Source organism: Chiloscyllium plagiosum, chromosome 17, assembly GCF_004010195.1.
Source record: "Chiloscyllium plagiosum isolate BGI_BamShark_2017 chromosome 17, ASM401019v2, whole genome shotgun sequence".
NCBI classification, from domain to species: Eukaryota; Metazoa; Chordata; class Chondrichthyes; order Orectolobiformes; family Hemiscylliidae; genus Chiloscyllium; species Chiloscyllium plagiosum.
Window position 1 is genome coordinate 3,218,698 of NC_057726.1, and position 14,462 is coordinate 3,233,159.

At 43.9% G+C, this 14,462-nt stretch overlaps 1 protein-coding gene across 1 annotated transcript in view; it reads left to right on the forward strand.

The window, feature by feature from the left end:
• The first annotated feature begins 50 nt into the window (after positions 1-50).
• Positions 51-14,462, forward strand: part of LOC122558195 (protein SSXT-like) — a 40,808-nt gene continuing 26,396 nt past the window's right edge. Inside the window, exons 1-2 of the mRNA XM_043706515.1 lie at positions 51-182; positions 3,645-3,721. Coding sequence (XP_043562450.1) covers positions 114-182; positions 3,645-3,721 — 146 coding nt within the window. The 5' untranslated portion in view covers positions 51-113. The remainder of the gene's footprint in view (positions 183-3,644; positions 3,722-14,462) is intronic.

The window sequence follows — 14,462 nt, forward strand, 5'->3', positions numbered from 1 at the left end:
GAGGAGGGAGGGAGTGTGAGAGAGAGGGGGGAGGAGGGAGGGAGTGTGAGAGAGAGGGGGGAGGAGGGAGGGAGTGTGAGAGACGCCCCGGGGGCCGGGCCCTCCGCCGCGGGATGTCGGTGGTGTTCGTGCCGCAGAGACTGCGGGGCAAGTGCGAGATTAACCAGGCGACCATCCAGAAGGTGGGCCCGGGCTCTGGGGCCGGGAACCGGGCGGGGCCTGAGGCCTGGGATCCGGGATCCGGGCCCCGCGGGGCGGGCGGGAGGCCTCGTGAAGCCGCGGCTCCGGTGGTTGTGCGGATCCCGGGCGTGTCCCTGAAGCCGCGGAGAGGGAGGCCGGGCTGGGCCGGGCCGGGCTGGGCTCGGTTCCAGCTGGTTTCCATGTTGTTTTGTTTCTGTTTCAGTTGGATGTTGTTAATGTTTGTATTTTGGGGGCGGTTTGATCCGCTCACCCGCCCGCACTCACTCTGTCCCGCTCCACCGGCGGCGACTCAAAATATTTACCCGGTTCGTGCGCCCGCCCTCTCGGCAGCAGGTCAGTCAGCGGGCCAGCACAGGCGAGTTGGACTGAAGGGCCTGTTTCTGTGCTGTCTGACTCTGAGTTACCTGTTTCTCCCCAGTGTCTGGATTCTCCTGCTATTCCATCATTTTCACTGGAATGTACAAGCTTCTCAAGTCTGGCTGAAAAGTTTAAGCTGCTTTCCAAACAAATTGAAATTTTGGGGAGTGTACAATCTGACCTCTTCCACCAGGCTTGATGCAGTGTGTTATTTTAATATAGCTGCTCAGATCTCTGTAACCTGTGAACAAGCTGCTCAGTCATATTAAAGCTGCTGTGCTGTATGCACCTGATCTTAAGCAACGGGAGTAGGTGAAACCATGCAGTTCCTGAGCCTGTTCTGTCATGGAATAAATGCATGGATCTAAATTGCTTAATTTCCCATGGTATTCCAATGTTCCTTGATGTCAAGAGTGCCTAAAAAAGTATCAACTATCATCAATACTTCTCTGTATCCATACTTCTCTTGGGTAGAGGGTTCCAAAGATTCATCACCTTTTGTGTTTTGAGCCCTTTGAGAATTTTCTTCTCATTTTCTATCTGAAACCTTTTATCGAATTGAGATCATAACCCTAATGTCTATATTATCCATCCAGGGGAAACAGCCTCTCACTTAACCTGCACTATTAGCTCCCTTTCTTTCCCAGGGACCCCTCTCCCCAACTATAGCATAAATGCTGACCCCTCCACACCATGTCAGCTCTGATGAAGAGTCACCTAGACTCCATATTAGCTTGTTCCCTCTCCACAGATGCTGCCTGACCCACTGTGATCTCCAGCACTTTTTGTTTTCAGAAATAGCCAGTCTGACTCCCCTGCCCCCGCCCCCACCCGAATTTTGTATTTCATTAAGAATCTCAAGCCAACTGGGGACTCTGATAAATACCAGCCTTGTTGACAACACGCATATCCTGCAAATGAATAAAAATACTGCAGAATGGGAAAGAGTGGATTATATCTGAGACCTTACAGGTTAGATTGGATACTGCACACAGCCTGATCAGCTCTACCCCAACTGTATAGCACAAAGAGACCAGTCAACCCTATGTGCTTGTGCTACCTGACCCTTTGACCTCCTGCCTTTTCCAGGGTTTTGACTTGCAACTGTGAAACTTGAACTCATAATTCAGGCAGACACTGCCAGTACAGTTCTGAAAGAGTGCTACACTGTCAGAGATGCCGCCTTTCACATCAGACATCAACTTGAAGCCTTGTTTCCCCCTTCAGGTGAATACAAAAAGTCCCATGGCCATTAGTTAGAAGAAGCATAGGGGTTTCATAGAACATAGAAGAATACAGCGCAGTACAGGCCCTTTGGCCCTCGATGTTGCGCCGATCCAAGCCCACCTAACCTATACTAACCCACTATCCTCCATATACCTATCCAATGCCCGCTTAAATGCCCATAAAGAGGGAGAGTCCACCACTGCTACTGGCAGGGCATTCCATGAACTTACGACTCGCTGAGTGAAGAACCTACCCCTAACTTCAGTCCTATATCTACCCCCCCTTAATTTAAAGCTATGCCCCCTTGTAATACACGACTCCATACGCGGGAAAAGGTTCACACTGTCAACCCTATCTAACCCCCTAATCATCTTGTACACGCTTTCATTCTAGTTTCTACTGTAACACAGGAAAAGGCCTTTCGGGTAAAACGAAGGACTGTCCAGCTCTTCAGATGGAAGTTTAAACAAAAATTCTGTGGTCAACATTCCTTCTGAAGCTGTTGCCAAAATCCATATGAACTGGATAGTCATCATCTCAATTTTTAGGTCTTACTATGTCCAAATTGACTGTCATATTTTCTCACAAAGGAATAGTGGCTACAACTGAAAAGGAATTCATTGTAAGCTTTTCATTCATAAAGACAATACTGATTAAAAGAAGCTGATCCAATTGTGTGATGCATCTTAAAACTGTCTCAGCTTCCCGTACTGCAGTGTGGAACGTTGCCTGACTTGTTTGTTCCCTAGCTCAGGAATGCAGAGGAATATTATCGTATGTTTTATTGTTCTTCATGACTGACCAAGACTCACCTAGTTTGCAGGCTTCCTGATTGAAGCTGTCCTGATGGAGTTAGCAGTGGATTGAGATTGCCCCATTTGTGCTCTTTGTTGTGTAAAAATTTGATTACTTTTATTACAGTTCATGTGCTGGATATCAAGCCCTGCTATTCCTGATGTTTCACAGAAGTTAAAGATTTTTAAAAGTATGCCAATTTCCCCAATTTACCTACTTTAGATCCAGCTTGACAAAGCATCGACTGGGCTTCTGTGCTCAACAAAAATTGCAGGTTGTTACAGGTAATTGGGCTGTAGCTATAGGTGAGAAATTATGAAATGTTGGCATAAAACTCTCCTAATTAAAACTCATCCCCATATAAACATCACCCCCCCAACCCCCTGCACTTATTTTATGATTTTTATACTGGTTCTCAGTTGATCTTCAGGTGGTTTCTCTGGTTTATCGGAGGCACAGGGTGCCTGGTTGACCTCACAGCAGTCTCTGACTTATCAATGAGCAGTCACAGCTGACAGTACTGCTGAGGAGAAGCTAGTGGTTTTGGTGAACACAGTGGTAGTACCCCTACCTCTAGGCCAGGAAGCCTGAGTTAAACTCCCACCTGCTCCAGAGCTGTGTCATTAACACACCTGAACAGGTTGATTAAAATATCTAAACTGGTTTTCTTCAGGCTTTGCATGCAGAGAACAGAGAGAGGTCCTGAGCTGGTACAGATATGATTTCTCTTCTGTATCTTGTTCACAGCCCCAAACTGTTCAGTTCTCTGAGAACCAGTCACATAGATGCTGGCTTCAGATTGTCTGCAACCACACATAGACAGACAGATGTGTAAACTGTGCTTCTAATGAGTTAAAACAATGACTGCAGATGCTGGAAACCAGATTCTGGATTAGTGGTGCTGGAAGAGCACAGAGTGCCAGCTTGGGACAGTTCTCTAGCCATCCATGTTTTTAAAACTGGTCTTTCTCATTTCAGACTGCAATGAAAAATACAGAAAAATAAAAAGAGAGAGATTTTAAACTTTGAAGGTGTCACTAACTAATAATATTGTCTGGTTTCAGTTACTTGATGAAAACAACCAATTAATTCAGTGCATTGTGGAGTATCAGAACAATGGAAAGGCTGCAGAGTGCACTCAGTAAGTCTTTTATTTTCTGGGGTTTCATTCTAGTTTCTACTGTAACACCCGAATTTTGTATTTCATTAAGAATCTCAAGCCAACTGGGGACTCTGATAAATACCAGCCTTGTTGACAACACGCATATCCTGCAAATGAATAAAAATACTGCAGAATGGGAAAGAGCAAGGAAGGGAGAAAAAATTAGTCGTGTGGACTGGGCTGGGTGAAAATTTAATTGGATAAATCTGAAATATTTATTTACGATAAGTATAAAGCACAAGTTGCAACAAAGTAGTAAGACAGAGTGTACTAATATTAATATGCACGTGGATGAAATATCTTGGTGATGGAATATTAAAGTTGCCATGGGTTCTCCGATCGTTTGTGATGCTTGGTTTTGGTTAATTGTGGGACGTCCTTTGGTCAGGGTGTAAGAAGGAAATTTTCATACCCTGTTTTAAATAACATTATTTACTCTTTTGGATTTTGATGTTACCAATTTCAGATGATTTCTCGTGAGGTGTGGCTCTTCCCACACACCTCCACATTTTTTAACAAAGTGTGTAAATTAAGGTCTCAAGGTACATTCTATTTATTTGTGTCTTTGGTCAATTCACACAATAAAACTCATTATTTTGAATTAAATAAACCAAGTCGTAAACTAAGCCACAGAAATAGTCTTTTTTTAGAATCAGAGGTATTTGGAAGTGTTGTGGTTGAGGTGTCATTTGATTGTGTGCTTATTGCCAGTTCTTTTTCTAAAAAAAACTGTTCCATTAGTTCCATTGCCCTGCTTTTTCCCCACAGCCCTGCATATTTATCTTGCACACTATTTCACCTCCCTTGGATATCGCACTGGAAACCAAGCTCTGCTACTCCCAGAATTGTCACAACAGTCAAACTATGCACTGTAAAGCCCCCAATTTACTGCTCAAATAAAGCCAGACCACAGATCAGGATTTTGAACAAGGCAAATGCTGGAGATCAGAGTCTAGATTAGAGTCTCAGATGCTGCCTGACCAGCTGTGCTTTTCCAGCACTACTCTAATCTAGACTTTTGTATTTAACAAACCACTATTTGTTATGAATAAAATGTTCTCACTACAGATAAACAACTGTGAACTGTAAACTCCTTTCTAAAACCTCCCGACATACACACACGAGGAAACAATTGGTATTATGGGTGGAAGAACTGGGGAAGCAATTCAGTGATGCCAGTGCACAGAGTTCACTGAAATGATCATTTGCTTGCCAGTATGTTCTGTTCTTCAATCTGCTTCAGGTTTTTCTACTTTGCAGGAGGCATAAGTAATTGATTAACTGCAAAGTCTCTTAGTTAGTGGTTAAAGGCAATAGCTTACAGCAATTGTTGAGGGAAAAATAAACTGTCTTAGCTACTTAGCTGGGGAGGAAGCCACACCATCTGGCTTTGCGGCAGTCTGAACGTTACTCAGCTATCGTACACACCCACAATCCGATCGTAGTTGTCAGGCTTTTGTCATCCACAGCTGCTCACAAAAGCCAAACAACAATGTGTTACTGACCAAACCTCAGTGTATACCTGTCCGTTCCAGTGCTGACCCAACTACAAATAGCCCCTCCCACTACTGCTTAAACAAAGCAGTGATGTAAATACAATTTATAATGAGGTTCAGTGAGTTGCAGCAATTCCTTCCAGTGTCCGTGGTTTTAAAACTGTCTTTTTCCCATTTCAGTCCACAGTCAAAATACTGACAAATAAAGAAATACATCTTTACACCACCTTGAAAGCTGTAATTAAATCGGCTTTGCCATCCTTTCATATAGTGAATTCCAGATCACAACCTTGTGTTTTAAAAAAAACTAACATCATTTTTTATGCCAATTACCTTAAATCTCTGGTTACCAACAGTCCAGCCACTGAAAAGAAGCTGTCAGTACTTTTTTTTTAGATTAGATTAGATTAGGTTAGATTAGATTACTTACAGTGTGGAAACAGGCCCTTCGGCCCAACAAGTCCACACCGCCCCGCCGAAGCGCAATCCACCCATACCCCTACATGTACCCCTTACCTAACACTACGGGCAATTTAGCATGGCCAATTCACCTAACCTGCACATCTTTGGACTGTGGGAGGAAACCGGAGCACCCGGAGGAAACCCACGCAGACACGGGGAGAACGTGCAGACTCCACACAGTCAGTCGCCTGAGGCGGGAATTGAACCCGGGTGTCTGGCGCTGTGAGGCAGCAGTGCTAACCACTGTGCCACCATGCCGCCCTGTTTTGAATATGAATACCTCCTGTTAAATCTTCACTTGACCTTCATTAGTCTGAGAAGAGCAATCCCACTTGCTGCAAACCCTTGAGAAAATTAACATCTCTTATCACTGGTACCCTTATAATAAATCTCTTCTGTATCCTCCAAACCTTGACATCAAAAGATAGAATCTGATCTTTCAATGAAGGAATTCAAGCCCAAATCATTGATTTATTTAAAATGCATATACATTTGGATATTTTACAAATCTTTGCCTCAGATCCACACATCCTTCAGCAAATACCAAAGATCACATAGTAGGAGCAAATTGCTACAGATACTGGAATCTGTACTGGAAACAACAAATGCTGGAGATCACAGCAGGTCAGACAGCATCCATAGAGCAAGCTAACGTATCAAGTCTAGATGACTCTTCATCAGAGATGAACTCTGATGAAGACTCATTGAGATTTGAAATGTTAGCATGCTTTCTCTCCATGGATGCTGCCTGACCCACTGTGATCTCCAGCATTTGTTGTCTTCTGCACTGAAGATCACACAATCCTTACACCTCTGGGACTTAGAGTTAGAATCTCCTTTAAACCAAAAGGATTCATGTTTCTTACTTGAGGGTTGTCATATAATTAATGTGGCGTGTCTGAACACAAAACAGAACCAGCAGGTTTCTTTAAAACTAACAATCAGGTTGAGAAAGGCTGGACAATGGCAGTTTAATCTGAGATGGATGGACAGGCATTACTGGAAGAAATAGTTAAAGGTTAGCCCAGATTTATTGATTTATTATTGTTGCATGTTTTGTACAGGCAAATTGTACCATACAGAGTGCATCAGGGTAGCAGAACAGAGTACAGAATACAGGGTTACAGCCGCAGCGAAGGTGCAGAGAGAAAGAGAGGTCAGCATTAATATTTGAGAGGTCTGTTCATAAATCTGATGACAGTGGGGAAGAAGCTGTTCTTGAATGTATTTGTACATATATTCAAACTTTTATGTCTTCTGTCTGAGTGTGGAAGGGAGTGTAACCAGGGTCATTGATTATGTTGGTTGCTTTTCCAAGGCAGATTTCTGGGTTCCAGAATGGAAATGCTTCTAATTCATCAACTTATGTTAGTTGTCCACCCACACTTGCAGCAATAAGAATGAACAACACTGGCTTTAAGACAGCACTTGTATAATGTTATGCTTTGCAACCAGTGAAGTGCTCCCAAGGCGTAGTCCCTGTTGTAATGTTGGAAATGCACCAACTGATTTGTATGCAGCAAATTCCCTCAAACAGCAATGTGATAATTACCAGAAAATCTGTTTTAGTGCTGTTGGTTAAGAAATAAATATTGGTCAGGACACCAGGCAGAATCTCCCAGCGAGGCAAAAGTGAGTGCTGGAGATCAGAGTCGAGAGAGTGGTGCTGGAAAAGCACGGCCAGTCAGGCAGCATCCAAGGAGCAGGAGAATCAATGTTTTGGGCCGGAGCCCTTCATTAGGAATGAGGCTGGGAGCCTCTGGAGTGGAGAGATAAATGGGAGGGGTTGGGCCTGGGGTGGGAGGTAGCTGAGAGTGCAATAGGTGGATGGAGGTGGGGATAATGGTGATCGGTCAGAGAGGAGGGTGGAGTGGATAGGTGGGAAGGGAGATTGGCAGGTAGGACAGGTCATGAGGGCGGTGCCGAGTTGGAAGGTTGGATCTGGGATAAGGTGCGGTCAGGGGAAATGAGGAAACTGGGGAAATCCACATTGATGCCATGGAGTTGGAGGGTCCTGAGGTGCAAGTTGAGGTGTTTTTCCTCCAGACGTCAGGTGGTTAGGGTTTGGTGAAGGAGGAGGCCCAGGACCTGCGTGTCCTTGGCAGAGTGGGAGGGGGTGATGAATTGTTCAGCCACAGGGCAGTGGGGTTGGATGGTGCGGGTGTCCCACAGCTGCTCTTTGAAATGCTGGCAGCTGAATCTTTTTTACATCTGTCTGAGAAGGCAGTAAGATCTCCATTTAACATATAGTTGATAGACAGCTCGTTTCACAATACTGGACTCCGTCAGTGCTGCTATGGAATATTAACCAAGATTATAGGATCAGGTCTCTTGAGTCGGGCTTGGACAGGTGACCTTGTAACTTAGAGAAGAAAGTACAACCCTTGGAACCACTCTGACACTACTCTTGTCATCTTTATTGTCCCTCACCTCCCACTCTGCTGACAAATCCACATTAGTTTCCAGTTACTCTCCTCTTGTTCTGATAGAACATACCCATTCAGTGAGACACACTTCATTGTCTTCCTGCTGACCTCATACTTTCCATGTGAAAGTCTCTGCTATTTCACCTGCCAACCTGCAGTTGCTCTCTTTGGTCCACTCAGCTCCTTATTTTCCAATCCATAGCCAGTGAGACAAACATTCCCCTTTCATCTGTTTCTTTATGCTCATTTTAAAAAAAATTCACCCAGGGAATGAAGGTCCAGGACAGCAGTTCTTACCTATTTCGAACTGCCCTGGAGAAGGTGATGCTGAGTTGTCTTCTTGAATTTTGGGCAGTCCCTGGAGGGCAGGCTTACCCCGAGGACTGCTCAGGAAGTAATTCCAGGACATTTGGTCTAGCAGCAGTGAAGGAATGGCAATATAGTTCCAAGTCAGGATGGTGGTATTTGGAGGGAGCTTTCAGGTGCTGCCCTTTGTCCTTTTCAGTGGTAGAGGTCATCGGTGTAGAGGATATTTTTGATGGAGCTTGGTGAGTTGCTGCAGTGCATCTTGTAGATGCTGTATACTGTATCAATGGTGAAGGTGGCGGATGGGGTGCCAATCATATGGGATACTTCAGTGGCAAATTTCCGAGACAGTGTAAAATGTTTTGTGTTGTTGGCTGCATCCATTCAGGCAAATGGGGCATTTTCCATCTCACTCCTGAGTTGTGCTTTGTGTCAAAATGCATTGGTGGTGGGGGCAGGAGGTGAGTTAATCGACAGAATTCCAGCCTATGACCAACGCTAGATCAGGGATAATTCAGGAAATCACAGGCCTATGAGCCTCACAGGTGTGGTACAGAAATTATTGGAAAAGATGCTCATGGACAAGATCTCTGCACCTTTAGAAGCAAATGGACTTCTTAGTGACATAGAGCATGGTTTGTGCGGGGAAGGTTGTGCCTCACCAACTTGATCGAGTTTTTTTAAGGAGGTGATGAAGATGATTGATGAGGGCAAAGCGGTTGGTGTTGTCTACAATGACTTCAGTAAAGCCTTTGACAAGGTCCCTCACGACAGATTGGTCGAAAAAGGTGAAGTCAAATGGTATCAGGGGTGAGCTGGCAAAATGGATACAGAACTGGCTTAGTCATAACGGAGAGAGGGAGCAGTGGAAGGATGCTTTTCGGAATGGAAGGTTGTGACTAGTGGTGTTCCACAGGGATCTGTACTGTTTGTGATGTACATGAATGATTTGGACAAAAACGTGCTGGTCTAATTAGTACGTTTGCAGACGATACAAAAGTTGCTGGAGTTATGGATAGTGAGGATTGTCAGGAGGTACAGCAGGATATAGATTAGGTGGAGGCATGGGCAGAAAAATGGCAGGTGAAATTTAATCTGGACAAATGTGAAGTGAAGCATTTTGGAAGGTCAAGTGCAGGTGGAATTTCTGCAGTGAATGGCCGAACCCTGAGGAGTACTGATATGCAGAGGGATCCGGGTCTGCAGGTCCATACATCACTGAAGGTGTCAGTGTAGGTAGATAAGGTAGTAAAAAAAGGCTTACGGCAAGCTTGCCTTTATTAGAAGGGGCTTTGAGTGTAAGGATAGACAAGTTATGCTGCAGCTTTATAGAACTTTAGTTAGGCCACACTTGGAATATTGTGTACAGTTCTGGTCGCCATAGTACTGTAAGGATATGGATCCTTTGGAGAGGGTACAGAGAAGGTTTACCAGGATGTTGCCTGGTCTGGGGGATTTTCGCTCTGAAGAAAGGTTGGATAGACTGGGTTTGTTTTCACTGGAACGCAGGAGGTTGAGAGGCAACCTGATAGAAGTCTATAAGATTGTGAATGGGGTTTTCTCCCAGGATGGAGGATCAATTACTAGGAGGCGCAGATTCAAGGTGCGAGAGGGGAGTTTAAAAGAGATGTGTGAGGTAAGTTTTTCACACAAAAGGTGAGTGCCTGGAGCGCACTGCCAGAGGAGGTGGTGTTGGAAACAGACACAACAGCAGCATTCAAGAAACACCTGAACCAATACATGAATAGGAACAGATGTGGATCCTGTAAGTGAAGACAGTTTTAGAATGGAAGAGCAAAATGTGGGGGTGCAGGTATGGAGGGCCGAAGGGCCTGTTCCTGTGTTGTCTTGTTCTTTGTAAGCTAGTATTTAATTCCAGATTTTTACTCTGTTCAAATTTTACCATCCGCTGTGGTGGGATTCAAGACCATGTTCCTAAATTTTAGCTGGGGTTCTGGATTAACAGTTCAATGATATTATTGTTATGCCCACCACCACCACCACCACCACCAAGATTCATTGAGCTGAATGGATTACTTCTGTTCCTAAGTCTTGTATCTTCTGTCACTGTGGCAGTAATATATTATTTTTCCTTTGCCTTTGTACAGCTGCTGTTTATGCTCAGGCAGAGCCAGTTTCACATGGACTGGTCAGAATAAAACAATATCCACAACAATGGCTTCTCTCTCTGTCCCAGGCCATTGTCCTGACAGCACTCCAGTAATGTCAGCCAGACTGCTCCTTGCTGAATGTCATTGGTAATTATAGGTTAGCATGAAAATTGGTCCCATGGCACCTTTTCTCTGTATGTAGCCCCACGCTCTGCCTGACCTGGGGAGTGATCAGTGAGGACAGTGTTGAGAGGAACTTGCTTTGTGATGTTGATGTCTCATGGACAATACAAGCTTTGTTCCAGACGTGTCTGGACTTGACAGTAACATGATGCCAGCACATACGAGTGGTATCATTGTTTGTGTTTAATGCTGCACAGCAAGTTTCACTCTTCATTCTTGCCTGGCAAGTTTATTAAATAAATTTCCTCCAATAGCCTTCCTCTTCATGCTGCTAAAATTGGGATTTCACAGCCTCACATTTTGCTTCTACCACTGTATGTGACCCATAGTCACTATCACTTGGTCAGTGGTCATGGAAAAGGTGAGAGGGTTGGGGGGGGGGGGAAGAGTTATCACTCAGTCCCTCTTGCTGTCCTACCCCCAGCTGTTTTCAGAATGATTCCTGTTGCCATGACATGTTCACTGCAGTTTGTAATAGACCGAGGATCCAGCCCCTGCGGCTGTAATTCAGTCCCAGACCCACAAGAGCACCTTACATTATTATCTGATTGAGAACATAATACTGCCTGAAACTGATTTGCATTTGTGTCCTGTCTTTGTAAAATAGTAACACTCCTTAGGGGACTTCATAGGTGTATCATCAAACCATATTTTAGAAATTAAAACAGAACTTGCCGGAAAAGCTCAGCAGGTCTGGCAGCATCTCTGCAGAGAAATCAAAGTTAACGTTTCGGGTCCAGTGATTGTTTCTTTTGAACTGATGGTAGCTAGGAAAATATTGGCTCATATGCAGAAGATAGGGTGGGATGAGGAGGTAAGGAGTAAACAATAGGTAGGCATTAAGACCAGAGAGAGAGGAGAGCAGTTGGACAAAGGTGTCGATAATGATCTGGTTGGGAGGGTGAATAGCTGTGAGTGAGACTGTATAGGTAGTGTATAATGCCAGTTTGTGATAACAAGGCCTGATGTGTCTGGTAGGGGGCTAGGGCATGGCAGAGTTCAGGCCCTAAAATTATTGAACTCGATATTGAGTCCAGAAGGCTGCAGGGTCTCCAAGAGGAAAACAAGGTGCTGTTCTTCCTGCTTGATCTGAGCTTCACTGGAACACTGCAGCAAGCCTGAGACAGAGATGTTGGCCAGGGAACAGGGTGGGGTGGTAAAGTAGCAGGCAACTGGAAGCTCAGGGTTTTTTCTGTGGGCAGAATGTGGATGTTCTGCAAAGCGGTCACCCAGATTATGCTTCGTTTCCCCAGTGTAGGGGAGACCACGTTGATCCACTGCTACACATTGTAAGAAGTGCAGGTAAAGTGCTGTTTCACATGGAAGACGTGTCAGGCCCTTGGAAACTGAGGAGGGAGGAGGGAAATGGGCAGGTGTTACATCTTCGGAGGTTGCAGGGAAGGTGCCGTGGGAGGGTGTTGGGAATGAAGGAAGAGTGGACCATGGTGGCCCAGAGGTTACGGTCCCTGCAGAAGGCAGACAAGGGAGGTGAGGGAGTATGTGTCTGGGGGTGGCATCTTGCTGGAGGTGGCAGAAATGGCAGCTGATGATCTTCTGGATGTGAATGCTGGTGGGATGGTAGGTAAGGACAAGGGGAACCCTATCACTGTTGTGGGATGGAAGAGAGGGGGTGAGGGCGGAAGTATGGAAGATGGGTTGGGCCCGGTTGAGGGCCCTGTCAACAGTAGTTCTGGGAATCTTCGGTTGAGGAAGAAGGTGGACATTTTGGTGGCTCCCTTGTCAAAGTTGGCCTCACCGGAATATATGCGATGGAGATGGAGGAACTAGGAGAACAGAATGGAGTCTTTACAGAAAACAGGGTGTGAGGATGTATCGTCCAGACAGTTGTGGGAATAGGTGGGTTTATATTGTATATTAGTGGCCAGTCGATCCCCTGAAATGGGCAGATTGAGATAAAACTGAGCCAAAGGAGACATTAAGGAAGCTTGGTATGTTTCAAGCAAGGCCCTAAAGGAGGAGAGAGAGACAGATCGAGAGGTTTGGCAATAGAATACCAGAGCTTAGAGCCGAAGCAATTGACAGCACAGCCACCAGTGTTTAACTGATTAAACTCACAGATCCACTAGAAATCAGAATTGGAAGAACTCGAGAGACCTTGGAGGATTGTAGGACTTGAGAAAGCAAAGCTTTGGAGGAATTTAAACAGTAGGACCACCATTTTAAAACTGAGTAATATTATTGAGTCATTATTCCCCATATTGAGCTAGCTTGCCTCCATTTGAGTGACTGTAGGTTCAAATATTATGATCCCAGCTGATGTTATTACTGGACAAGTCGGATCCCAGGCTGAAATCTGCCTTGGTAGATGATATTTTGTTTCATGTATTTTTTAATTAGGTGGTCTGTCAATGAAACATAGGTCCTGATGTTGGGGATTTTGATTTAACATTGAAACAAAAGCTTATTATGCTAAGAAAAGCAAACTAGTTATATATAAACACATGTAAATATTTTGGAAAACAATAATAGCACAATCCTATTAATTCAAACAGCATCCCATTGCAATACTCAAACACTTATCTATCCCACACAGGATTTGATTTAACTGTGGCGTCAATTCCTGGTTATGAGAATCTGACAGACTGATTTGTCATATAACTGTGATCCGACTTTTCTCAGCTGCGCACAAGAACTTCAGGGTTTTAACCAAAGAATTTTTAGGTTTGGAACTTTTAAGCAAAACTCCTTACACTGAGGTAGCCTTTTTTAATAATTCAAAATGCTTTCTCTGTTTCTTGGGAGCAATGCATACAACTTCCACTAAGAACCTGACAGAATTGCCCAAAATCTATTTTTTCAAGCTTTGCATGTTTCCCTAACCCAAAAATCAATCTCTGAAACTTCTACCTAAAAGCTTACTGAGTACACTGCTTACCAAACAGTGTAAATAATACACATTCCTGTCCAGGAAGTCTTTGTCTTGAAAGAAATCACCATGGTTTAGGCAACCGATCAGTTATGATCTTGTTTGAAAGCTGGAACAGGCTTGAGGGGCTGATGTTCTTACATTTCGCAAAAATGTTCGTTCTTTTTTTTTATAGATATTTTTATTAGAAATTTAACATTTTTACAAGTTTACAAAAATAAACAAAACTCTCAAATATAAATATTGATATGCAATTAAATCAAATATACAATAGCCAAAATTTAACAAAAGAATAAAAAAAACGAAAAACTCAACTATCTACTAATCTAACCTACAACTAACCAGAGTGTATATTTAAGTCTCTTACATGCTCGGAATGTGTTAACATCAAATGTAACAAAACCCGTATTCGTGCGGGATTCCTCTCCTAAGGGGCCCCAGACCAGCCAGGTTTGTAATCTCAATTAAATAAAAGCCCTTGTTAGGATAGCCGAAATATCTGTATTTATGTAATTCAAAAAGGGCTGCCATATTTTATAAAATAATTCGGTCTTTCGGTGCACCATATTTGTAAGGAAGTCAAGGGGAATACATTCCATAATTAGTCTGTGCCAATTTGAAAGTCCAGGGGGGCCCTCAGCCGCCCAGTTCACCAAAATATTTTTCCTTGCAAGAAAGAGAGGATAGAAAATAGTCTCTTCCCGTACATGTCCAGGGAGGGAAAGTTCGAAAAGCCCAAGAGGAGAGATACAGAGTCCACTTTAATTTCCGTTCCTAAAATTTCTGTCAGGGTACTTGCTACTTTAGTCCAATATCTACGGATCTTATGACAGGTCCATAAACAATGTA